A 27,187-nucleotide genomic window follows, 5' to 3' on the forward strand; every position below is an offset into this window, starting at 1 on the left:
TTCTGCCAGCCGTCTACGTTCAGCATATTTATGTGAAAAACAAATAAACTGGTTCGAGTACACCTGCACCGGGCAGAAAATAAAGTTTACCGCCGTACGGTGATGTGTTATGTGGAAGTGTTACCTTTGCACGGAAATACTGCCTCCGTCAACAATCTACGGAACCGGACACTGAAACTGCTGGAACAATTTAAAGGCTCGGAATAGTGACCAGTGCTGCTGCCAGCATAAAACTCTGCGTTTGATGTAGGAAAACCAGACAAGAGGACACTGGAAGAAAAAATAGAAACACTAGCAAATCTCGCCAAATAATTCAACATTCGCTGAATGTTGTTGTGCAAGTCGGTGGTTTTATTCTCGTGTCCATGCCTGCTTGATCGGAACGTGTGTGACTACTTGCTGAAGGAATCCAAAGCAGTGTAATCTTCTACGTGTTCGGTGCAACAAATGCTCGTTCTCACAACACAACGCACACCAGAGCAAGATTACGGCAAACGTTTGCAAAGATTTATTCAACACTGCCACAATGCATCACAATGCGCAACATAGGGACGAGCTTACTCCGGAGAAATTGCTGTATATCCTTCGGAAAGGGTAGGAAGGTAGGTCGCCATAACCCCCAAGGGTACGTTAACATCGGTTGAATGCCTCGCTAACTGATCATCGTTTCGTAAATTTCCCTTCTTTTACTTGGTAATGGGCAAACATTTAAATCATGCCAATGCGTCCTGCACGAAATAGGAATACTTTTCGCTTCCTTCCGTATGCTTCCTAATGCCCTCCCGCATTTGTTTACGGCTCCAATAGGGATGGGGTCGCGCCGATCATATGCGCGACCAGAGTGCACAGCGGCATGACGGTTTCCAGGTGCACGGCACGCGTTGCCATGGGTTGCTAAGTTTTACGCATCATTGGCCACGGATTTTTGGATAAACAGTTTGGTTTGTTGACGGCATACGTGATCTCATTTGAAGAAAAAGGGAATCAACCTGCTGTTTACTGGAGCGCAAAAAACTTTACATGTGGCTATTGAAGGAGTCAAAAGGCTCGAAAATTTTTTAAAGGTTCTAATATACTTTATCTACACTGCATGACATACGTCCTATCATAGGATACTGCGTACGATGTAACGTACTAGTCCTGTAAAGCGGATAGTGTTCCGCATGAGGAGGCATGCCGGACGTACATTCGCATGAGGTAACCAAGGGGAACGGGAGTTTTTCTTTTCATTTTGTTTCCCAACTGATCGCGTATCCATATGGCGCATGCATGACCCACGAGCCCCAGGATCGAGAAGGACCCTAACAACCGACGCCGCTGCGTTCACCGAGCCGTAACCTGCGGACACCGCGTGTCGTTTTGTCCTTTTTTTGTGCCGCCCGAAACACTGCAGTGTGGTGCCTTACCGTACAGACTGTTGGGAAAACCAAGTCCTGCTCCCCCACACCGATGGTGGCGCAAGCCAAGCAAAGGTAGCGAGGCGAGGAAAAGGATACCGCTTCAGGCACGGCACACAGTCTGTTTGATCAATACGAAACCGTTTGAGCCAGTCCCGGGAGGCTTTCGCTGCCTTCTTCTTTCTCTTACGCTTCAAACAAAGTCCGTTGGCGTTGCCACCGCCCTGCACCGGTGTCCTAGCAGCCCTGCAGCCCTTAGCAGCAGAGTGCGATTGCTAGGCGTCAGTGTCTGTTGTGTGCTTGATGCATCCGATTCTGTTTGTTAACTACCGGTGTTTGCCGTTTGTTTTTTTAACTTTTCACTCGCTGATTCTGTGTGCAACGAAACATAAAACTCCATCTAAGAAAATCCAGATGCTCCTCTGAAAGCCATTTCGTATGGACAAACTGTGGTAAAGTGCGAAGCAGGGCATACTTTCTCGAAAGAATTAATTGGCTTCACATTGTGATTATTTTGACTGCCTTTGTTGAAAGCCATCTTAAAGATAACCTCAAGGAAAGCCAACCATCAGCTTAAATAAATCAAGTAAGTAGGAGAGATAATCGGACGGAGTGAAAATTGTCGAGCAAACGTTTGAAATATGGATACAAGAGGAGGTATTACAAAATCCCATTAGCGAACAGTGATCCTTCCGTCCATTGCTAAACCCTGGGACAATCAATGGTTTCAGTGTTTATAAAATCACCGACAGAGCAAACCATGTAAAAGTCATGCGACTTGCAAGAAGTTCTCCCAAAGCTCATCGCAGCACGCGCATGCGTAAAGGCGTCATTTCTTCCCACTTCTAGGTGTGAAAGTTTACCGATCTGATAATGAAAAACTCATAACTTTTTTTAATCCTTTTTGCAGATCACCCAACACACAGCGCACGCGTGTTTTGGATACATCCCGAAAGAGTATTTGACGATCGTAAAGGGTGTCTGGATGCTTTTAGAATACAGATAAACAGAACACAGCAGTTTGCTGTATCATATTTCAAATGTAATTTTGTTTCCACGTTCGTTATACCATGCCACTCCAGTGATATATGTGCCGCCCAGTCGTTTTAATCAACGAAATCATATCAATACTTAATCTAATCGCTACCAAAAATATAGTTTAATATCTGTTAAAACATCGCGTGAACTTCTGATACAGAATACAGGGAGAAACACAACGCGTCTGCATCAAATAACTATTTATGCTTAACGATTAGAGCCGAAAACGGAGAAAAGCATGGCCACACGCTTAGCGACACAACGAAACTTTATCACCGTCATTCCGGCGACCTCCGGGAGCGCAACGCCTGTGCCCGTGACAATGGAGACGAGCGACGACACTGCCGTACCGCAAACGGTTACGTCGGAAGCCGAAGATGCGCTCGTTGGTTGCGGCAGCCCGCACAATGGCGCTAGTCAATCGGAATCGGAAGTGGAAACGGTCATGACATCCCGAACCAGCAACCCGACGCAGCAGTTGCCCACCATCACCGTCGCTAGCAGCTTGAAGAATGGAGCCCCAAAAGGGTCGCTAATGCCCGCCACCTTGCTGGCCAATGGTTCCAACATTATGAGTCTGTTGGGTGGCAGCAGCAGCGGACTCTCGTTGCAGCAACTCATACAGCAGGTAGGCTGATATTCCCACCACAAATGATTGAGAAACAATAAATATGAACCACTCATTCCCTATTCGGTTTGATTGTTTTAGAAAAAGATTGTGATAAACTCCAACGGCACCGTACTGGACATCGTCCCAATCACCGATGAAAGCGAGGGGACTGATTTGAAGATGGAGAACGAAAAGCTGCTGGTGGATGGAACGGTAACCAATGATAATACAGAGTCCGGCAATTCATCGGAGGGAACCGCAGATGACGTCCCACAGGTGACGGCTCAGGTAGCGGTCGTGCAAACGCAGAGCCCAACAAGTGGAACGCCGCAGTACATTACGGTTACTGGTGAGTCATATTGAAAAGTTTCACTAGCTTTATGTTTTACAAATTTCAAAAGTCAAAGAATTGTTCATCTGAATATGGTCGTTGTAGTATAATAATTGTCCTGAAATTTAAAATACGTCCTTTGCACAACTAACGTAACAACTTGGTTAATTTACGTTACAAGTAACATGTTGTCTAGTATTGCTTCTTCGTAGCTAATCTTATTTTTATAATTCATAGTGAATGGTTGCTACATACTTTCGAAAAATTCAATTGTCCATACGCCAATGAAAATGCAATTATCTCGTTCAAATCATACACATCCAATCATCTGCGTCGTTTGCGGAAGCGTGTTCAATTTGTTTAAGGTTCAAGATCATGTTCGGTTTGAATCGTCTCTGATTCATACGACCCCACCATGATCCTTTTTCTACATACCATCTATCTTGTTATGTTACATGCAAAAGCTTCTCCATGGAGCTTCTGCCACCACCTTCATCCCCTTTTTCACGAGTACTTTCACTCGACGCCGTGCGGGGGCGGTGTGAAAAGACACAAACGAGCAAAAAACGACCACGTATCAAGCACTGCCAAGGTCATTGACCCAGAAGGAAGGATGCCTTACGGTACGTGGTCGTCGAAGTGTGGTGTGTTGTATTGCAAATATGCCGTAGAGGAATCGTTTTTTCGGCAACAGTTGTCAGCGCTGCGTGACGACACGTGTGTTATGGATGATGGTACACAAATTCGTTGGCATTCCAAGAACTGGAGGACGGCAATTGATCGACATTTCATGTTAGTCCCCATCGTGCGGTGATTTTGCTCCCGCGGAGGGGGAGGGCAATGAGATTTCAGTCCGGGATATCAACCGAAGTCGAAACGAATCCCGTAAGTGGATGGATACACACGTGAATATTTCTAGCATCAGCGGTGCGTAAAACGTTCTCGGAATCGGAATGATACTTTTATAAAAGAAACACAGTAAACAGCACACACCCGGAGTGTGGGTCGATGCCCCGGAGTGCTACCCAAAATCTACTAAGGATCATATGAGGTGTACATTGGCCGTATACTGTCTTTTGGATTGCTTGATCTCTTCACGATGGTTTCGGTTCACCGATATTGGCACCTCGATTCAATCTTGTACTCGAAGTCCTTTTGATCTAATGTTCATCACGCTTTATCAATATTCTACTTTTTTTGTTTAGGTTCATTTCGTTTATTAGAAAAATACATCAAACCTGTATCGTTATTGGTATTGAGGAAAATAATCACATCAAATTAAACTGTTATTTTTCAGCTCAATTTTTTCCTCATGTTTGGCTGTTGTTGTGTACGAATGAGAGTTTTTAATAAGGTTCAATTTACTTTTGTTAAACGTACGTTAAACGTATAATTGAATTCTACTTCAAATCATAATCAACATTTTCTTCAAAGCTAAGGTTTATGATACAATTAATGTTCTGCGTCTTCCACTTAATTAAGAAAAAATGATTCCCTCATCTGACTTTTGATTTAACAGAAACCCTTCAAAATGTTTCTTCAATTAGAATCTAAATACATATCTGAAAACGTTTAGCATATTTATTCAATTCGAATCAATGCTGTACACAAATCTGACAATTGCTTTTTAAAAAAGTGTAGTGTTGAAACAAAAAGGCATTTGATGAGTTTTCCAATCAGAGAAAAATGTAAAACATGAGTACTTAATTGAAACTTTTTGTCACTCTCATCCTCGACTTGAGAAAGGTCTTTTTGTTTCTTTTTCTTTGAGTTTAACTTGTGAAATATCTGTTAAATCAATATCACTATCATATATCAATATCAATAATATCAGATATAAACTAATTTACGAAGTTATTTAAAACTTATATTTTCTAATCACAAAGATGTTTAGACTTTAGTTAAAAGAACACGTAAAGAATTGTGTAACTTGTCCTGCATATCCTTGTACTATTAAGTAAATAATCAGCAAGCAGGATGAAAAAAACACACAGATTCCTTCGACATCGCTCTCAATAGGCAGACACTCTGGGCCGTATATCCTTCATTTCACCGCCGTATGTCAAATCAGTGTTGATAAACAACTCATCTTTTGATCTATTATTATCGAGATTTATCTCCTCCCTTCTGTTCTCTCCGTCTGGTACGTTCGAGTGGTTTTACCGCTGGCGCCCGGCCGCGATCGTATCACCGGTATCTTAATTAAACGTATCCTTTTTATAATGGCACGATATCATCGCCGTACTCCGTGTGACACACCCGACCCGCCGATCATCTCTTCCACCCCGGAACGGATGCCCTTTTGCTCGCAAACTTGTCAAACACGTCAAAACACGTGTAATCAGATACGCTCACTGCACTCGGCCGCCCGCCGTGCCCCACCGCGCCCCGTGAAGCCTGTGGTGGCCGCTTTTACCCAGGGTCCTTTAACCCTCGCGCGTCTCACGTGCCCAGCGCATCACCAGTAGCACAATTAAATGTATCACTTTTTGCCGCGGAACCGCTACACGTACCCGGGCCCGCCCTGTCTGGTGGCAGCGGTAGCCGCCTAATCCCACCTCTCATCGTCCCATCATCGCTCATTATCTCGTCAAGTGGAAATCCATCCCCTTGCGCACATCACCCTGCCGGGTGATGCTGTAAACGCGGGGGACGGGGATGAGAGGATCGGTGTGTGGATGGAAAAGAAAGTAAGAATCACAAATTAACAGCCTCATTCCACCGGCCCGTTTGAGCCCGTCCGTTGCCCTCAAGCGAATCGGCTCCGTTGTTCGAAGGCTTACGCAGCCAAAAAAGGGGCTGTTTACTGTCAGCACTGGCCAGGCCGGTTCTGCTTCTCTGCGGTGTAGTAATTGGGGTGAAATTGATACGGTTTCACCTTTCCAGTTGCGTCCGGTGAAATAGCGGGCAGCATCTTTTTTTTACCCCCTTGTTCCCAGTGGAAATCACACTTGGTGGCTGCCGCACAAACGGGTAAGGACTTTGCGCGTTCTTTGTGTGTTTTCAGCAGAAGCTAAATTTGACATTTCCTCACGAAAAATACGACTACACCGATTGGCAAAGTTTTTCCCCCATCTTTCACCGATTGTGCCACACCTTCAGCAACGCTGGCATACGTTCGCATTCGTACTAAATCTCTGTCAAGCGGCAACATCATTACCGAGGAAAAGCAATCCTCCATTCGCCATCATCCTGAGGTATGCGTATGTTTTAAAATTAACTGTGTGCCTCTTCGGTTGGTAGTGGGTGAAAAGCTTTCGCCGTAGGGTAAAACTAATTAAAACTCTTAACTACAAATCTCGCCTCGTGCCAATGGGACCATAAATTGGCGTCACCGACAGTCGCGCGGGCGAGTGTAAAGTTTTATCTCTTGATCTAAATTTATTGGGCTGGATGGATAAGATGGAAAACTTTCTTTCATCGCGAGACGCCAAACTCGAACGCCGAACACGCTGGTGCGGTGTATTCTTGTCGCGGAGGGCGCTTTCTCTCTCTCGGAAGACTGGAAAAGAGAAGACTTAGATTGGGTGAAAATTTGCCCTTATCCCGCGGAACCTGACTTCATCTATTTTTCTTGTATCCCAAGTGAAGTGGCTTTTTGACGGTGGTTTACAGTTTTCTGCGCCAGTTGCGTCGAAATCGCGGCACTTCTGCTCTAATCGCCAACTTTCTTGAAACGTCTGCTATACAATTTACGAATTTCTTACGATGCCAATCCTTCCCTCTGTTGTGTGACTTTCTAATGACTAGTTTAGTTTCGTTTCGCTTCAAACGCAAATCAATCTCCATGAGTAAGCACAGTCAAAGGCATTTAAAATTGCGCTCAGCAAAATTGGTTAGTAAGTATCTACAACTCACGTTGCAAGGTGAAAATTATGTTCACCGAAATGTGATCAAAATCTAGGATAGTTTTGATCGGCTTTGTGCCAACATATTCGGTATCGTCACATCGTAATCGTTCCGAGATGGTCCGTTTTAATTACCCTGGTAAATGGTTTGTTTGTCGGCGTTACGCATTTCACCGGGCGAATCCACCAAACTGCACCAAATCCCGATCCCGGTCGCACACGGCCAGGTCAAGTGATAAACATTCGCGCTTCTAAGCTGGGTTCGGCAAAAAAGGGCTTCGGCAGCATCCCTCGGCAGGCTTCACTTCTCTCTCCCATCCAGCAGAATCGGATGTAATTCTTTGTTCGGTTTTTATCGTACGACCTATTGTCCTGTGCGTACGCGATCCCTCTTCGGAAGCCATATGAACCTTTCGTGTATGTGTGTGTGTGTGTATCTCTTGATCAGTGGATATCGATGCTGTTCCGAAGCCTGGTGCTAAATCCTGCACAACAAAGCGCACAACAACAAAAAAACCCCTTCCCGCGATGCGAACATAGCCCTCTACGGCCGAACGAGAACTGCATGATCACATACCTCCCAGAGAGGGTCACGGGTTCGACCGTCAGCCAGCCAGCCAGCCAGCCTGCATCGAGGTGTAGTGAAGCGAATGTAATCCTGAAATAATTAGTCTTGATTGGAAGAATTATCCCTCGGTGGCGCGGCGTAACTGCGCCAAACACCGGCGAAAGCAACCGGACCTAGGGTCCTGCAACCCTGAACGGCATCGGAACCGGTGCAGAGGGCAGGAGGGGCCAGCACAGCCAACCCTCGGTCGAGGTACGATGATGGCGGGATTAAAAACTCGCAAAATTATCTCATGCACCCTTTCCACTGAGTGAGTGGCGCGCGCGAAGCACATACGAACGCACACTCTTGACGTTGTTGCGTTGAGGTACGTTTTTTAACGTTTGTGTTTTCTATTTCACTTTTCCACTTTTGATACATCCTCGACGAGTATATTGAGTGCGACCGGGTGCCACCGGGAGTTTCGGTTCCGTTCCCGCCCTGTTGGGCAACATTTGCGCATCAATTAATTAGGATTACCCGGCGGGTGGTTGTTGCGGCCCCCTATCCGCTTGTGTTACCTGTGTCGTCCTGCTGGATTGTAATGTAGAGGGCGACGAGACCGGTTTCTCCCAGTTGAGGAAAAAAAAATGAAGCGCAATACAACATAATAAAAACACCGTCGATGTTACGCTCTGATTTTCTATCGCACACTAAACTTCAACTTCACGACGTGCAGGGGACGAATCAATCGAACCGGAAGGGAAGCGGAACCGGCAAAGAGTAAAAATCAGTGTCAGAGAGGATATCAAGGCGCCCCCTGTTTAGACACCTGTACGATTAGGAAAGTAATATCCATCAGCATCAGAAAAATCCCAGCAACAAACAGGCCGTCGCGTGTGCGTGCCTCACCGCACGCCAGCAGGTCCTTCCGCCGGTCCGCTTTCCACCACCCGGCCTTGGGCGTGTGCAACACGTGCCCACATGCGTGAGTGCTACATTATGCTCGCACGTGCAACCGAATCGGGTAATTGATACCGGATCCATCGCTCAGGTGAACTCCGGATCCGTCGGTGGTTTCGTACGGAGTGCTTCTGCTAGCGCCACATCTCATCGTGCCCTTCCGGACGCCCCTCTACCCCCTTCTGCCCCGTACCCGATCGTTCACGTCGGTGAACGTTTATCGATTTTATCGTTCACCATCGAATTGCCATTGACGGCGCACCTCTCTCGATACGCTCTGTCTGTCCCTGTTCGGGTCAAACTTTGGACACCGAGTGTCCTGGAGCAAAGTGCTACGCCGTCGCTGTCGTGTTTGGCCAACCAACAACAATCCGCCCCCGTTGGTCCTTGTTTTTCCCCGGACGCTGGCGCGAGCCTCGGAGCAACAGGTGCGATCTTTCCCACTCCCTTTCGCGATGGATTCGATAACTGCCATTGCGAAATTGTGCACTTGCCGTGGCGATTCCTCTTGGGCAGGCGTGTGTATGTGGGTGTGTCATTCTATGACAACATAGAAGTGAGCCCCCTTCTCTCGACGCAAAGAAAGGCTTCATTTGGGATCGATCGATAGGATCGGAAGCGATACGATACGCCGGAATGTAGAGCCCTTGCTGTACGATGCTGTATAACCCCCCGGTAGCACCTGAGATGGTTCACAAAGAGCGAACCCTTCCTTTGTTGTGGACAGATTTCTGTCTGTCGTGTCCGAGCATATTTTTTTTTTTTCAAATGTTGTAAAACATGTGAGGGATTCGATTTGAAAAGTGCGCACTCTAGTTCGAATTGAAATCATAATTGAAAAGTATCGATTGTTATCTGCCGTTATCTCAGGGATCGGTAGAAGGCAAATGGATTCAACGATGAATCTTCCCTCTTTTTATAAATCATATTTTACATTGGATTAAACCACTCACTCACGGTACGGATTGAAGATGTGCAATCTGATTCTTGATAAGTTCTGGAACATTTCTATTGAAACGTTCTAGTGCCTGGAGAACTATTACACCTGCCGTGGTTGATATAGTGTACAGTTTTCTGGATAAAGAATGTTTTATGTTTGAATCAGAAAGTTGTTAAGCACGCTTCAGAAACTAATAACAAACTGACTGATGTTATTGTGTCCGGTAGGCATCAGAAATTAAATTCCAGTTAAATTATTTCGGGCAGAAGAAAAAACCCACGTAAGTTGTACACTTATTACGACCACCATCGATGTCTAGCATGGTTGGCGTCCCAATTTGCTTTATGTTTTTACGGTTCCCGTATCAAGCGGCATTTTTCGGGAAAATTGCTACAATTTTAGGGCTCTCGTGTGTGTGTGGTAAGGAAAATATGGCTCGCTCGATTGTTGCCTGGCAGAGGGGGGGTGCCGTGTGTAATTGCATTCCACTAAGCATCCGTGCTCGGAACCGCACGGGGAGGAAACCAGGATGGGAGGGAAAGTACGGCCGTGTGCGGAAAGCTTGCGGTGAACTTTTCTGACCGATCCTTACACTTGACAACGTTTCCGGTATTTTTGCCCTTCACGCAAGGCAAAAGATGTAAGACGCAAATATGCAACACCCCCTCCCCCCACCGTTCCCTAGCCACCGCTCCCGGTTGGCGGGGTTTGTGGTCGGCGAATTTTCCCATTTTCGAATGATGTATCTTCGTCCCATCTTCGCGCCGCGAGGACATCCGGAATCGAGACAGGTCGGAGAGGTTCGTTGGAAAAACACCACCAACACGATGACGTGAGGGTATATGCTTTTACTACGGCATAGACAAGCGAGGAAAAAAGGAAACGACCGGAGAGCGTTTCCTCCGACATTTCCATCTCGCCACGCGGTGAAGTCATCATTTCATGCACGGATCATGGCCCCGAAGAGCAACAACGGCTCGGTCGACGGCCATCATCCGTCCATGTGAGCATCCTTGCGATTACTTTGCCTTTTCGCCCCGTCGCCATCGTCGTCATGCGCGTTTCAGATTAAACTCTCGCTCAGGTCCTTTATGGCTCGCTCTCTCTCTCTCTTTCCTTCTTCCTCACTTGGGTGGCATGTGTTTCGGGGCGGAGCCTAGAGCGTTCCAGGATCGCGCCGAATGCATGGTTCCGTGAACCGGGAAACCAGGAAGAGAGCGCCTTTTTGTGTTACGCCCATTTTGCATGACCGATGCTACCGGGAAAACCCCATGCCCCGGGGAAGCTGGGCCGAAAGGGGTGTTGGACCAATGCCTGCTGGTAGCCAGGCGACCAGGCGAGTTCCATCTCGTTCGTGCGCTCCATTTTTATCAAGGTCGTAAAAATCGAAATCATCCAACGATATCTCGACGGTGGTGCTGACTGTGTTCGAATTTCCGCCAGCGCCTAGAAAGCCCGAGGATATTAGCCTTGTTTGGTGCCGCTTCTTGATTAGCCAAACCCGACGAAATCATCTGGCCAATTTCGGAAGTTTAGAATCGGGCACAAATTAGCTGTAACGGCCCGAACGCCTTGTAATAGAAAGCTGCCGATCTAGTCCTTCGCGGTAATAATGTTGGTTTAGGAAAAAATATGGTGCGATAACCACTTTTTCTTTACAGAAAAAAAATCTCTAGTTGTTGACCACTGTTTCTTTATGCCCCTAAAGGCATTGGTAAGCTCTAGTCGGCGACCTACTTGCAGTCCGGTTCGTCTTCCTTCCGGCAAGGCATATCGCTGCCCGCCGAACGCATTTCCACCAATGCCAGCAGGTCCTGGCGGCCGTTTTCCGTGTACCCTCGTCGAGCGTAAGGAAGGTTGTCAATCCCAGGACGTGGACGTCGTTTGCTGCAGGGATCGGTTTGGATTGGTGAACGCGGACGGACGGTGCGAACGGAAGGGATGCATTTACCTACGGGGGCGCACTGTGCATCAGGACACTTTTGATGGATGGAATGAAAAAGAAATAATGGAAAAGGGAGATAAAAAGAGGGAAAGAGAGGGGTTCATCAATAGAGGGAGATGTTTGAGTAGGAGAAAAAGAGAGCGAGTTAAAAGAGCCTGCAGGATGCTGTTGGGCGAGGGTTGGTTTCCCGATGACGCCGATGATGATGCCGATGACGGTCGGAGAGAGATTGAGCCGAACCGTTTTGTTGATGCTGGCTGGCAGGCTGGCTGGCTGTCCCCGAAGCCGAGCAGAGTGCGGCCCACCAGTGGCCCGGAACGAACCGGAGCGTGGTGCACCAGGGGATAGATTTCGGTGTCGAATTCAGTTCATTCTACACCGCCGCGTCGTCGGGGCCCGTTGCTAAGGAGGTCGTTGTCACAGTCGCCATTCACGCCGTGCCGCATTCCCAGGGCGGGTGGTTTTTCCTCGACGTTCGGAGTCTGCGGATTTTCGCTCGAAGCAAATCCAGACATCCGTTGGTGTGTCGTAAATTCCTTGGATGTGCAGTTCCTTGGAAGCTGCAAGTGCGGTTCCGTTTTGTTCATGCGGTTGTTAGGAAAAGGTGGCAAGTGTGAGGCAATATCGCTTCCTTGTGTGGCAATATCCGGAACTTATTCTGCACCGGAACGAACGGTGATAAGTTGCTAGTCTCGTGTGATTTAGTGTTGTTTCTATGGGCATAAGTTCGTCAAGCGCGTTGATGGAATATATCTCAGTGAGTTCTGGAAAGGATTTCATTATGCTTTTCGGATAGGGAGAAAATCCCATAAACTAATCCTAGAACTGCCAATCATGAACACTACGCGAGGCTTTTAGCGAATGCGAATCGATCGAGTCGGGTTTCACTTTCACTTGGCACGCACAAGAAATCGTGAAGGAGAAAGGACCTGCTAGGACGCCATTGTGTGCCATTGATAGATGCTAGAGTGGAAGAGCCTGATAAACACCCCACCCCCAGAAAGAGACGGAAACTAGCCGGTGAGAGTGAAGAGAGTGGGTCCCATTCGGGTGCTTGCAGCAAAAGCAACGGTGTACTATCCCGACCGGCATATTCCTATCACTCAACTGGTTTTCATTCACCATCGATTGGATTCGATAGCAACGGCCACCGGAAGAGCGTTCACCCACCGGGGGAAACTCCATCCTGTTCCTGCCAGCCAGCTCCCTCCGGGGGTTTTCCCTTACTGCATTCGACACCAACTCCAGCGGTGTGCATACGAAATCAGGCCACTCGCAAGATCCTAGCCATCAACAGCCTTCGCACGGTGTGGCGTAACCTACTTTCGGTTTCGGAGCAGCAGAACTCGAGTGGCGTCACTGCGTCGCACGGACGGCCTCGGCAAGGCGCCACCCGTAACCCATGGTTACATCCTCCCCGAAGGCGCCCAATCGATCGATTCGGATCTCAGATTTCAAGGAGCGCAGCACGTGGGCCAAGTCTTAAGGAGGAGTAAGGAGGCACCGTAAGGGAGTTAGGGGGAGGAGGGGCGAGTGTCTACGAGCAAGCGGCCCCACGCCGAGCAGATGCACTTCACCACCGATGGGTAGTTAGCGCCGGTGACGAGGAAGAAAACGAGTACTACCACATCCTCACACAAGTGGTCCGACCACCGTTGCAATTCGCCGTCTACCGGCTAGTTCCTTCGATTGTGTGTTGGTAATCACATGCGGTGCAACGGATGTGGGATGCACTTTTTTTCCCTATCGCCGTACCATGTGTCTCTAGGTCATGTCCTTGAGATGCTTACAATCACGCACTGGAACGTATCGTGTCAATGAACTTTAATCAAGCGGAAACCGTTAAGACACCGGCGGGTATTTTTTTTTTGCAAAGAACGGAAGCCTTTCGATATCCAAGTTTCGACTCTGATACAAGGAAATCTCATACGAATCAAAGGACGATATTAGTTAAAGCGTGCTGGCTGGCTAGAGAGTTTCTGTGAGTCCGCGGTGCTCGTTCATTCGATACATTCCTGTGATTATCTGACGAATACGCTTATTTGTGAGCGATATCGAAAAGCAAAGAGCGTTAGTCCGTGGGATCGAGGAATACCGTGCGCTATGATGTACAACAGGCGCTGCAACAACATGACGTACTGCGCCAAATCCTACCCGCTGCACAATTCATGTAATGTATAAAAAATACTTTAATCCTTTTAATTTTTTTTTATAAATTAACATTTGTGTATTAACAATTCGAAATGTGAAAAAATATTCGTCTAACAACCGTTTAAAGGATACAATTCTTGTTGAAAATGGAACTGGGAAGCTTCAATGAGAAACAAAGGATTTTCGTGGAAATTCAGTAACTGTGAAGAGTAAACAGTTGATGCTGCATTTCATTGAATATTTGTTACAAACTGACTGTTGAAAGTCCTTTTTATTTATACGCTGATCGCTGCTAAAAATTATCCTTACGAATTCTTACCGGTCAAAACTCCCGACGTCTATTGCCCTCTGATTACTCGCCTGGATCTAGCCGGATGACATCACTACTTACTTACTTACTTACTTACTTACGTTGATCTACGTCCAACGCATAACATTCGTCTTCAGTTAAACCTGCTTATTCGTTGTAATCCAATCGCGATTTGCAGAGTTTGAAAAAGATCTTTATTTCTATAGTAAACTTGAACGCTTTAACGTTCTTTTCTCAAATGATTGCTGCAAATGCTACTTTTCTTAAATGTGCAAATTGTTGTTGAAAGCTTGGATGCCGGAAGCTTTTAAAAGAGCGTTCAGTGCATAGGAAAATGTTTAGAAAATCTTATATTTAACCAGTTATCTTAAAGTAATTTTACTCCTAAGGATATTACGTAGTAACTAATTGAAACTATTCTAAAAGTCTAAAGCCCAAGGGTATTTGGGAAATCTATGGGGAAAATACATGGTTTCAAAACCTCACGCCCACCATGTTTAAGGAGGGTATATTCAAAAATGGTAAAGAATATCGCTTGTTGTTATCCAAAAAGCGGTAAAATCAATGTTTTCCAATGTTCCACCTATAATAAGTGTTTTTGCCGCATGTCGTGAAGACAAACGTAGGCAAAACATGTAGGTGAAGGTTGATAAGGTGCTTAAGTAAGATAGAACTCCTTTTAACACAACCAACTTCATCCATAACTGACAAATCCAAATCCAATGAAATATAATGATCTAATCGAAATATATTGATTGGCCATATAAGCTGTCGAACATAAACAAGCAAAGCTCCACTTAGGCCCAGTTCAGTGGGGATGAAAAATTGCATAAAACGGTTTCGGAAAACGTTTGAAGCTAGTAAATTAGTTGCGGCATTATTCTAAAAAATATGCTGTAATTGATCTATCTAGCAATTACAAAAAAGACCAAAATTCAACTTAACATTTTCTAATGATTAATGTTTGAATTTGTATGATTGGACATTAGTTTCGTAATTTCGTAAAACAAATAAAATATTGAAACACGAAAGAAGTTGGAAATGAAATGTTTTTGAACTTTATCAGTTACTTGAGTAAAACAGCTCCTTTACTGATATTGGTCTGGCTCGTCAATTTCGGGTTTGAAGTTCTTTTTTGCATCCGTCTCAATATACAAACAAAAGTAGTGTAGAAGAGGTTTGTGGATATCATTGAAAATTTATCGATGATTTTTAACCCACTTTCAACTAACTGTAAAATTCATCCCTATTGCCATTGGGGAGATAGCTCGGATGTATATAAAATTTATCCCCAAAGCCCTTTCAACATCCGTTCTTAACGTTGTTTTTCCATAGAAATAAACCGCCTGGTGGAGATGAAAAGCGCATGAGCTTAATTACCGCAGCCCGCAAGTGCGCTGCGCATAATGTGATACTCCACAAAATGTCCACAAAGGTTTTATTTCCCTACTTGTACGCTGCGCCACATCTGGGCCATCGTCCCCACCTCGCCTGACTCCTTCTCCCCCACCCCAGCACTAAAGCTGGAACAGTTTTCCGCAAGTGTTTTCCGTACAGCTTCCGATATCGTCGTATCGTTTTACGATTATAGCAGTTTTAATTCGGTGCTCCAACCGTACGCACGTTCCTGCGGCGGGCAGGAATTAGCGCAGCAGGCTTCTTTACGACGTATGCTCCCCGATGTGGCCCTTCCGCCTGCTATCGGGGCCCGCCCACCAACTGTCCGCATGGCACGCCGCGGCTGTAATATGGTGCTGCCATTTCGCAGAAATCCAATCAACATTAAATTTATGTTTACAGCGCACTCGCCGGAGTGATCGTATTTTTTCTTTATCCCTTCCCTCTGCCAAACCCCCCGAAGACAAACGCCAATAACACAGCATCCGTCTTTATTATTATTATTTTTCTTCCACCCCGCCGAAGGATGTTTCGGATATCGCGTGGCTTGGCGTACCTTCGATCGCCCCGGGGAACAGTGGTGGGATGGAAAACCCTTCCCGAGCATGAGGGGCGAATGTGCCTGCTGTGGGGGAGGGCACGGTTTCCGCACCACTACAGCAAAAGCACCCAAGCGAGCGGGCGGACAAAAGAAATAAGTGCATTAGTATTTTTATGTGTTTATGGTCCGCAACTTTAGAAGAGGTCCTTAATCTTTACTGCGATACACACACACACACCGTGCCATGTTTTTGTTATTACCAGATGGAACGGATGAAAGAGGAGAAGGGTGTTTGAAGAGGAGGCACCCTTTGATAACCTGATAGCGGATTTTCCACCGGAGAGCAGGGAGTTCTTTTATGTTTTTCCTTCGCCTTTCCTAGCTCCGCCCTGGATGTACGTTATGCGTAGCACAACAAAAAAGAAGGAACTTTATTCCGCAAACGAACCACCAACATTCGCTGCATTTTTATAGCAAAAACGGCACTCTCATAATGGCGTCCTACCCGGCTGGCGGCTGGTTCCCTTTGGCCCCACCAACGGACTAGCACCAGATCACTAAATTGCTAATCGAATTTGTAAGCTATTATTTTTGGCTTCACTGGCAATTCGGGAAAGAGTTTTTTTTTCTTGTATGTGTGTTTTACCAATTTGCTTCCTTGGGAGGATGGCCCGAAGGACCTCACTCTTTATGGGAAATGGATGTTGGCTTCCATTTTCCGGGCTGCTAATGGATGTTGGCTTCTTTTTCGCGGATACATTTACGAGCGAATCTTAATTTGCTGCGAGGGCTTTGCGCGACGATAACTGATGCCAGAAAGTTCGTCTTGAAGGCGTATGCATGATGAATGGATGACCACCGGTTCCTTTTAGCAAAACGCAACGGTTTTTCCATTCCCACACCAGGATGCGTCGTCCCGGGATGATGGTAAACTGATTTCCTGTGCGTGCCTGCAACGTCATGGAGGGATTGATTTATCGTTTTATTGCACAAACCGAGCGACGTGGCAGTGGTTCCGATGATCTGTGTCTCAAGTTTTCCCAGTCCGATTGTTGTAGAAAACTAGAGCACCATCCTGCAAAGGAAACAGTTTCAAATCCCCGGCCGTGCACATTCGTTACAGCTTCGTCCGCGTCACACAACACACCGATCCGATATTGCACAACGGGGTATTCCGTATTCCCCGTCCGGGCTGGCATCGGGATCTCTTTCCCGGAATCAGATCACGTCGATGACAAGAACAACGACGACGGCGACGATGGCGATGGCGGGATCGCTGCCGAACTCCTCGAATTGGTGCAATAAAACCCTTCGCCAGCCCAACACTCTGGTTTCGCTGTCAGTTTCCTGACTCGACCGCATCCTTGCCTTCGTTCGGGTTGTAAAAGGGCTGCCGTGAGCCGGTAGAACCCAGTTCGTTCGACGGACGGCTTGCTGTGCGCTTTCCTTCGTCCACTAAAACACGCATTGCGATTTTTGTCGGGTGGCTGTTTTTTATCCGCATTTGTTTTTTTTAACGAACACCGTTTCGATTGTTTGGATACACCGGCAATGGCGTAGCGAATCAGCAATATGGCACTGCAACTGCACGGTTGGACGTTTATGATGGTAGCTTAGGATGCATGTTTTGTTGAAATTAATTTTCTAGAGTGTTCTCCATTTTTTTCTGTTTTTGGGAATTTTCGGTAAGCTCTGTTTTGTTCCTTTGCCTTTTTCAATTTTTACTTTACATTTGAGTGACTTATTTGTGTTTCTTTGTCAAACAGCAAATATTATACATTGTATGTGTTTTACATTTTCTTTTTAACAATCGTTTTGTTTGAAGTATTTGATTTTTTAAATTAATTTCTCAATTCCAAGCTCAATTACTTCACTAATCACTTATATTTTCTTTTTAACAATCGTTTTGTTTGAAGTATATGATTTTAAAAAATAATTTCTCAGTTCCAAACTCAATTACTTCACTAAACACTAAACGTCATTTTCATTCCTTGAAACAATCGTTTTCAATTTAATTTATTTCTGTTTTGTAAACATGTCTCGCTAGATACGATTGTTTAGTACTAAACACTATTTTATACTTGCATCGTTTGGACTTTTGTCTGTGGCTTGCTGATGGTGTACTGTGAATTGCTATCAGTGTGGATACACAATCTGATCACACCAGTAACGTTTCTATCTGAACATAAAATGATACAATTTGCGAACCATTCATGAATTCTAAAAAAATTGGAATATAATATACTTCCAGTATCGAACAGTCGTTTCGCCAATTGAAATACATTTCACTCTTTAAGCTGTAAGTTGATTAGCAAATTCAGTGGAATCGGATAAAAATTATATTTAAAACAAGTCTAGTTTTATGTTAGTTAAACCGAAAAGCAATCAACAATATGAGATGAACAGTAGCTTCGAGTTGATGCTTTAAATATTTTAAATATGCCGTCAAAACTTAAACACGAAATATTCCATCCAAGAAATGACACTTCAAATGCAAATTTTGATTGAAAATACTAGAATGTGCCTTATGCTCATTCCGCAATTAAACGATCTTTCCAAATTTAAAGCGTTATCTTAGAATTCGTATTGTCAAATAACTGGAAATATCTTACATTCTTCTTAAATTAAACCACGGACACACACATCGGGCGTGGAATATTTCCAATCAACCCTCCCTCACCCCATCCACCGCCTTTGTGTCCATTTGGACTTCGTTTGGAATGTTATCGCTTCTAAAACCACCAAACCCAGCCTTCTCCTCCAACCCTCCACACGAGAGTAAAATCCCGGAAAACGGGCGCCCCAAATTCTGCAGTCTGCATTCTCATCCTCGCACATCTATGCAGCAGTTCCGTTCCACAACTCCCTCCTCCCCCACGTCGCAGGCAATGAAAAGCCGGAAACAATGAATATCTAATCTAGCAGGCAATAAACCAAATCTTCCTTTTATTCATTTATTCAGCAGAAGGCAGAAGGGTCTGACTTTTGAAATTAAATCCTGCCATTCAGCCGATGCATATGTGTGTGCGCTACTGTTTCCCTACAAAAAGAAGGAATGAAATGTGCATGAGTTGTAAAGAGAAAACGTAGAAAACGGGAAACCTGCACTTCCGCCATGATGGAACGTGAAGGTCTCCTTCCCGGACTCCATTCCGTGTTTTCAGTGGAACCTCCATCCTAACATGTTTTCAACGGAATCCACGCATTCTGGCGACGCATGAGGTTGACCCACGCATTCACAGATTCCGGGACGTTCGTGTGTGTTTGGGTGCACATCCCATCGTGATTCCTATTCATAAATCAAACGAGTGTAAAAATATTTCCAAGAAATGAAGAGCCATCAAGAGCCGGCCGTGAACCGACCGTCCGAAGCTTTTGGTGGTACCCGTTTCAGACGGCAGTGTGCTCCCGTCGAGCAGCATATTCGGTTGATTCCAACCGCGATGGAGATTTTTTCTTTTTTATTTACCATTTTTCGTTCCTCTCCACTGTGTAATGTTGATAAATACAAAAATATACACCCATCCGGGTTTAGCAATTTCGGGCCAAAAATCGGGCCCCAGGTCGCGAACGCTTTGGAGGAAAAGCGCTCGCTCGCTATTGTCCTGTGCACCGAGGGCATTGCCTGTGTTCGACCATGCTGGCAGTTCCTTCTTCCTCGGAAATACCAACGGCAAACGTCCTCAAAAACACAGCGACTGACCGGGAGCAGCGAAGGGGAAGCGAATAGAATTCAGCCAAATTTGTAGGGCGTCAGCAAACGTCACACAGATGATGGGGAGAATTTTGTTCGCCCCCGACCTCAGATTTTCCTCCCATTTCCCGCAGCATTCCCTCCCGCGCGACAAACGCGGCGGGACCCAGCAACCATCTGCTGACGATTGTTTGGTGCTCAAACAGTCCGCCCGACGCACGAACCGGCGTGGAAAACGGAAACCCGACAAGAAAAACAAGGGTGCAAAACTTAGCTTAGCTAGGGGGAAAAAACAAGATGGCCGGTACTGCTCGGTTCCACCATTTTTGCGCTGTCCACGGCCCGCCACCGTGTCCGTGTACAACCGGTGCGAGGAAGGCACGGTTTTCCGATTCGAAATTGCTTTGGAAATGTTCCATTCTGTTGGTTTGATTGCAAATTATATTTTCCTTGAATGAAGCGACCGTCTACGAGGGGGAGGAGGATAGGATGGGATGGTGCGTTCGAGGCGAGTAGATGCTGCAAAAGAAAATATCTCTCCAGGACATTCTGCTCCATCGTGCACGTCGGATCTTCTGTTCGTTGCTTTTATTTTCATTTTTGCGAAAATTTTGTAATCCGATTTTCAACTTTTTATCACAGACTAAAAAATAATAGCACAGCAGTTGCAATGAATGACCGGTTTTTTTTTTTTATTATTTTATTTCCGAATGAATTTTAAATATGATTCACGGAAAAAAAAACGAAAAGAAAAAGCAAAACCTTTACAATGGAAATTAAAAACGATTTATCTCCTCTTTCGCAGTTTCGTCGCCGGAAAATGTGCCCAATCACCATGCGTACGTGCAGTATGTCGACTCGGACTTGTACACCAGCTCCGGCCAGGGGCAGACACAGATGTAAGTGTTTTTACCGTCGTCATCAATACTGTAGAAAGTTTCATTGCAATTATGTTGTGACCACAAACAGTCTGTTTCGAGATTCCTGCACCTGCTTGGAATTCGAAAAAGGTAACTTTGTTCGTGTGACATTGACGCACAACGCGAAGGACAATCACAAGCACAAAAAGCGTGCTCTACTTAAAAAAAGGACTAAACTGATAAAGTTACACTAAAAAAGAAAATGTTTTAATCGTCACACATTCGTCTTTATCACATTGTAAAATTGAGTAAATTACATGAAGCTTACTCTCAGTTTTGCCGCGGTAACAATTGTCTCAACTATCGATTTAGTTCAGCATTTTGTTTAGTTCTGGTTCGTTTGGGTGGAAGAAAGAATGTTAAACAATGTTTTTAAGCTGGTCGGTTAGATGTCTGTGCATGCTGTTAAGTTATAGCAACTTGTAGGTGCATGGAAACTCAACAAAGAACACAAAACTACTTCAAAGCTATACGCCAGACCCACTGGTAGATTATAAGAGAGAAACCAGGATTTAGGGGTTTCATTTTTTTAATGCACAAAAAATAATGTGAAAGATGTAATACTTTAAGTGGGAAGAAAGACACAGGAGACCCTAAACTTCCCAGAAGTTTATTACAGGACCATTTCGATTAAGTTTTTGGGCTTTTTTGAGAAAGTAAGAACCGTTTCTCTTTTAAATAAAACATACTATTTATTTTAAATAGTAAACGGGGTTATAAAGTGATCTTACAGTTTAGTATCACAAGTACAGTTTACATTTTGGGACAGCTAGATCAATCACTAAATCGGTCGGCATACGTTTCTTAATAAGGACCAGTTGTCGGCGTCTTGCGAAACGTTTCTTGAGCGTGTCGGAAACGCAGGCGAGTTACTGAACGACGGTCCAAAGACACGTCCCCGGAATTGACCACGCCTGGGATGTGGAGCTTGAGTACCCCACGGTTTCGAAGCAACATTTGGAGAAATCCTATCAGGCTAATCACCTTAGCTATGTCCATTGCGCGTGCTACCAACGACTGACACAACAAACTACCGTTTCGGCATCAAGAAGAGATTTAGCAGAACCTCCTTCTGCATTAGGTTCAGGTCCCTCACTCTGTGCAGCCAAACCAGCCGACGAAATTGGTCAACCACCACATCCCAGTTGTGGCCCGTTGCTTCGCGGATGCTGTTTGAGAACAGTATCTCGAGTTCCCGGAGGTGCAGCGCATGGCAAACGCCTCTATTGCATCTCGGCCCCGCTCAATCTTGGAAAGGGAGGTAGTCACCACTGAGATGCCATCGGCATATGACCAGGTTATCCCGCTCCGATCCCCGCAAATGGCTTCGATTCTTCGAAAAAGGATCGCCTTGTCTGACTGATCGTTGGATAGGAAGTCTGATCATCGACCAGCAAACGACATGAGGAACTCATGGTAGTCCTGAGAAAATCTCTTTTTCAACGGTATTAACATCTTAAAAGATAAACGTCTTTTTGAGGCTCCATCAAGGTTACTCCTAAATTTGAGTCATATAGAACGATCGAACAGGTATAAGGATAGCGCCATCTAGGAACTCATGGACACAAACATTTGTAACCACCGTTTGAATTAAATTTTATAACAAAAAATAGTTGCACCAGGATGTAAAGCACATTTATATTGCTAACAACTATGTGAGTAATGTATCAGCAAATCCTTTTGGTTGCAATTTTAAGCAAATCCTTCTACATCTAGCGGCGATTGTAACCTCAAAATTGATTCATTTTTGGACTCAAGGTAAAGAGACATTAGAAGCTGTTACGATCCAACCTGTAGAAGCAAGTATTGCTTCGTTCCAGTAACCTTGGGCTCCGCATAAAATGCTTGATTCTAGGAATTTGTCGATCAGTTTTTGCGTACCTGAATTTGTGTAAGATCTTTCGTTCGACACAGAGTTGGAAGGACAAAAAATTGAATATGAGGTTAACAAATCTGTGTAGTAGTTGTTTTAAGTTGTAAATTATGGCTCAAATTGATGAATTAGTTGCGCACTAATGTATTTCGACTTGTGTCTAACTTGTTCATTGCGTTTTCCTCAGGGCGTATCCTGTGTACACCGTCGGTGACTACGGCTCGAACGGTCAGCAGCAATACTACACCACGGGCGGTAACTACAATACGACCGGCGCTGGCACGAACACGACCGCCACCGGCCATACGGACACAACCGGGACCGGTAATGGGACTGCCAACGGTACCACCACAGCGAACGCCAATGGCACGGTGACGACCGGAAGCGGAGGATCGGCCAATACCGGAACGACCAATCAGCAGCAACAACAACAGCAACAGCAGCAGCAGCAACAACAACAATATCTCGTTCCTGTCGATGAGTCCGTGTTGCTCGGTACGGCCAGTGTGAACGGCACCGGTAACACTTCCGGCGCGCAGCAGCATCCCTCCGATTCTTCGCCGCAAAACATGACGGTAAGTAGTTGAGGCGTGTGGCAGGCCAGCGGAACCGGCGGATGAGAAGCTGGTTAGGATAATGGTACGGATCGATCAGCAATCGGGGAAACCGCAAACTAGCATCGCACGCACCAACACCCCCACACACACACACACACACACGTACACATACTGCTATTGCTGGTTGCGCCATTCCGGTGAAGCTGTGTTGCCAATTTTCTCCACTGAAGCGGACACACCGGACAAACCCACAGCAGGTGCCTGTGGTTTACCGCGGATCTGGATACCGACGATGTCCGAAACGGTGAAACCATCGGTGGACGATTGTTATCGAACTGCGCTCCAGTGCCAGTAATCGATGGTGGACGGGGTCCAATTTGAACGAAATATCCGTTTCCTTGCTTCCGTACTTTTTTTGTCCTCCAATTTCGACCACATCCGCGCCAGCATCGGTTTGGTCGGTTTATTTGCGTTCCGCTTTTCATCAATAAGTTTCCCAACCTATTCACTGTTTCCGCGCTTGTTTTTCACGCCTGCTACAGGGGGTTGTGTGGGAGGTTCCTCCACTATACGGGTGGTGGTGGTTCCGGTTTGTGTGTTGTTTGGTTTTGTACTCTCCGTGCCTCTCTATTGTTTGTATTTGTTTTTATTTCCCCCCTTTCGATATCGGTTTTCGTCCATGATTTCCATCCGATTGATTCACACTCGACAGTCGCGGTTTTTGACGAGAGTTGTTACTTAATTAACTCCACCCCGTGCACTTACCTACTCACTTGCACATTCCCACCCCCTGCTCGAGTGCGTGTGAGGCTCGTGTATTGATTGCAGTTTTCGCGTCATCGAAAAACGAGTGCGTGGTTTTTACCAATCATTTGAGCCATGCTTTGTTATTACTTGTTTTATCCTTTCCAACTGGTCATCTGAGTGTTTGTTTTATTTCCCTTTGGTGGACGTTCTTAATGCATGGAGTCCTCTTCATCATGGAAAATTATGCTGGATTGTCCAGGATGCGAGATTATTATCCCGGGGTGTGTCGTGCTTTTTTTTTACTGTTGATGTGAAAAAAACCTGTCGACATTGTATCGTACATTAAAGATGAATAAATTGTCGACATTTTTGTTTGTTTGTGCGATAGGACACGCTGGTACTTGCTGGATTTTTCTTCCATATTTAATTTCAAACGGTTTGAGGCACGTTGCACGTTGTATTTAATATTGTATTGCCATCATGCGATACACAGTGTCATTGTTTTAAGTATTTTTATTTCATACCGAAATTTTCAAAATCATGTTTTTTACTTTTCTTAAACGCGCTTCCAGTCCGTTAGTGCACCATTTTATTAAATTCAAACATTTTCGGAATCGAAAGTTGTTTTTTGTAGCTTGTTCTATTTCATTTTTTCACTTGTAAATGTTTGATTATGACTGATGAGTTGTAGTGCTAGATTTGGTGGTAAATGTAACAATTACTGCTTGACAGAGTAGAAAGCTACACATTTTTTAATTACATGGAATACGTATGTATGGTTGTTCCTATCTACGTTCGAAATTTTGGTCTTCGGGGGTTTGGTTTAATTTTAGTGATTAGTGCTGGGCTTAGTATTACAGATGAATACCTGTTAGGGTTTAGTTAATTTACGCGATCCCGAAGGAAAGAAACCCATCAACCTATCACCTCCTTGTGCTTCATTCATTGTATGTTATTTCATTTGCTTTCGCAATGCACCAATAAATACTAACACTATGCTCTCTCTCTCTCTTTTTCATTCTTTTTTCTTCTTCTCTGATCTTCTCTCTCACTTAACTTCCGCCATCTGCCTACTGGGTCTGTCCCTGTCTGCCTTTTACCCTTGTGCACCCACATTCACGTACCTTGTGTGACATTTGTTCAACCACATTCGCTCATCAAAACAACCCAGGACGTAGCATCCTATTTGCACGCACAGGCAAACACCTCCACCATGGCGGGTCAGGATCTCGATCCCACCCCCGGCCTAACCCATGCTGCACGCGTGCTGCCCGCTACGGTAAGCCCCAAGGCGTTTTCACTTTTCCCCTCCAGACTCCAGACCAGCTGCAAGCTTGCTTTGCTTTTCTTCCATTTGTTTTCCGTCCGTGTGTGTGTGTGTGTATGTGTGCCTAAGGTATTGTTTACCCAATTGATTTCCCGCGTTGTTTCCGTTGTTTCTTCCGTTGCCCGTGTTTGATACTGAGGCTAAAATGGGGCCTTTTCTCCTATTATCAACTTTGCAGGTCAATTGGCTGATGGAAAACTACGAAACGGCGGACGGTGTTAGCTTGCCACGCTCGACCCTCTACAACCACTACATGTGGCACTGCAACGAAAACAAGCTGGACGCGGTCAATGCGGCCAGCTTCGGCAAGCTGATCCGCTCGGTGTTCAACGGGCTGAGGACGCGCCGGTTGGGCACGCGGGGCAACAGCAAGTACCACTACTACGGCATCCGCATCAAGCCGACGTCCCCGCTGGTGAACGCGATCGAGTGTAAGCCCCATCTGGCGGGTGGAGGAGGTGGCGGAATGCTTGGTACTGGCCATCATCAGCAGCTCGGAAGCAATGGGTTGGGTGGTGGTGGTGGTGGTGGTTCGGGGGTGATGGGAGGCAACAATGGGAGCGGTGGAAGCAATGGGATGCACGTGCACGGTTCGTCCAACAGCCATGGCCACGGTAATGGTCTGCAGAACAACGGGTCTATGGGCCACGGGGGTGGCGTTGGGGGTGCCGGACATCTCCAGCAAGGTGGTGGCGCTGGTCATGGGATGTCGATGCATGGCCACGGCGGTCGGGTGGGCAAGAAGAACAGCTTTAAGGCGGAAATGCCCGAAGCATGTGCTCAGGTAAGAACTCGCACGTCGTAAGAAGAAATGCGTTGTTCACGTGTTTGCTTCATTTCTTCCAGTATCTGGGCGATCCGAGCGGTGCCATACCTCAGTTTCCGCTCATCGACATGATTCACCCGCTGCCGGACGACATCACGATGGAGGACGTGGACACGCTGCGCTCAATCTACCGCGAGCACTGCGAGGCATTCCTGGACGCGATCCTCAACCTCGACTTCAACATGATCGAGTCACTGTGGCGCGAGTTCTGGCGCGCGGAGAACAACAACAACAACGGGGACGAGTGCGAGGAAGAGAAGTACCTCAGCAAGCAGAAGCTGTACCTGCTGACGCAGTGCGAGCCGGTGCAGGAGTTCGTGAAGCAGGTCGACTTTCAGTTCTACCAGAACATGGTGGACGTGCTGATCCCGGATGTGCTGCGTCCAATCCCGACCGGCCTGACGCAAGCGATCCGGAACTTCGCCAAGAACCTCGAGGGCTGGCTGACGTCGGCGATGGGCGGCTGCCCGGAGCCGATCGTTGCGATCAAGCTGTCGGCGGTGGCCGCCTTCGGGCAGACGTTGCGCCGCTACACCTCGCTCAACCATCTCGCCCAGGCGGCCCGGGCCGTGCTGCAGAACGGCACGCAGATCGCGCAGATGCTGAGCGACCTGAACCGGGTCGACTTCCGCAACGTGCAGGAGCAGGCGTCCTGGATCTGCCAGTGCGACACGGCGATCGTGCAGCGGCTCGAGAACGACTTCAAGGCGGCCCTGCAGCAGCAGAACACGCTCGAGCAGTGGGCCGGCTGGCTGCAGAACGTGGTCGACGACGCGCTGCAGGATTACCGCGGCAAGCCGAGCTTCGTGCACGCCGCCCGGCAGTTCCTGCTCAAGTGGAGCTTCTACAGCTCAATGGTAATCCGCGACCTGACGCTTCGGTCGGCCGGTAGCTTCGGTAGCTTCCACCTGATTCGGCTGCTGTACGACGAGTACATGTTCTTCATCATCGAGCACAAGGTGGCGAAGGCGACCAACACAACACCGATCGCCGTAATGGGCGAGGTAAGCACGACGGCACGGCCACACACACACACCCATTCCCCCAACTAATTCTCACTCCTTCGTCCATTTCTCCGGCAGCAAAAGGTAAGCGCTCGACCGGCGCAGGACGATCTCGATCGCGTGCTCTACGCCGAGTACGGTATGGTGAACGTGAAGCTTGAACCAAGCGCAAAGCGGATGCGCAGTTAGTCAATTTCCGGTGAAGAGTACACCTAAACAG

The 27,187-nt window shown here is 46.4% G+C and overlaps 1 protein-coding gene across 1 annotated transcript; it reads left to right on the forward strand.

The window, feature by feature from the left end:
• Positions 1–27,187, forward strand: LOC131285993 (DNA-binding protein RFX2). Its single transcript, XM_058314848.1, has 9 exons — positions 1–602; positions 2,308–3,063; positions 3,145–3,394; positions 20,519–20,612; positions 22,694–23,081; positions 24,982–25,089; positions 25,316–25,921; positions 25,984–26,967; positions 27,046–27,187. Exons 2-9 carry the CDS (start codon positions 2,674–2,676, stop codon positions 27,154–27,156), a joined length of 2,931 nt encoding a protein of 976 aa, XP_058170831.1. The 5' UTR covers positions 1–602; positions 2,308–2,673; the 3' UTR covers positions 27,157–27,187.

The sequence above is a fragment of the Anopheles ziemanni genome, chromosome 3 (assembly GCF_943734765.1).
Source record: "Anopheles ziemanni chromosome 3, idAnoZiCoDA_A2_x.2, whole genome shotgun sequence".
In the NCBI taxonomy this organism is placed as follows: Eukaryota; Metazoa; Arthropoda; class Insecta; order Diptera; family Culicidae; genus Anopheles; species Anopheles ziemanni.

What these genes read in the sequence shown, in the direction of transcription:
- LOC131285993 (XM_058314848.1), top strand. Translation starts at nt 2,674, where the DNA reads ATGGCCACACGCTTAGCGACACAACGAAACTTTATCACCGTCATTCCG. An exon ending in TGCAGCAACTCATACAGCAG is followed by an intron (nt 3,064 to 3,144) that starts GTAGGCTGATAT and finishes TGATTGTTTTAG; the next exon opens with AAAAAGATTGTGATAAACTC. An exon ending in CTTCGCCGCAAAACATGACG is followed by an intron (nt 23,082 to 24,981) that starts GTAAGTAGTTGA and finishes AAAACAACCCAG; the next exon opens with GACGTAGCATCCTATTTGCA.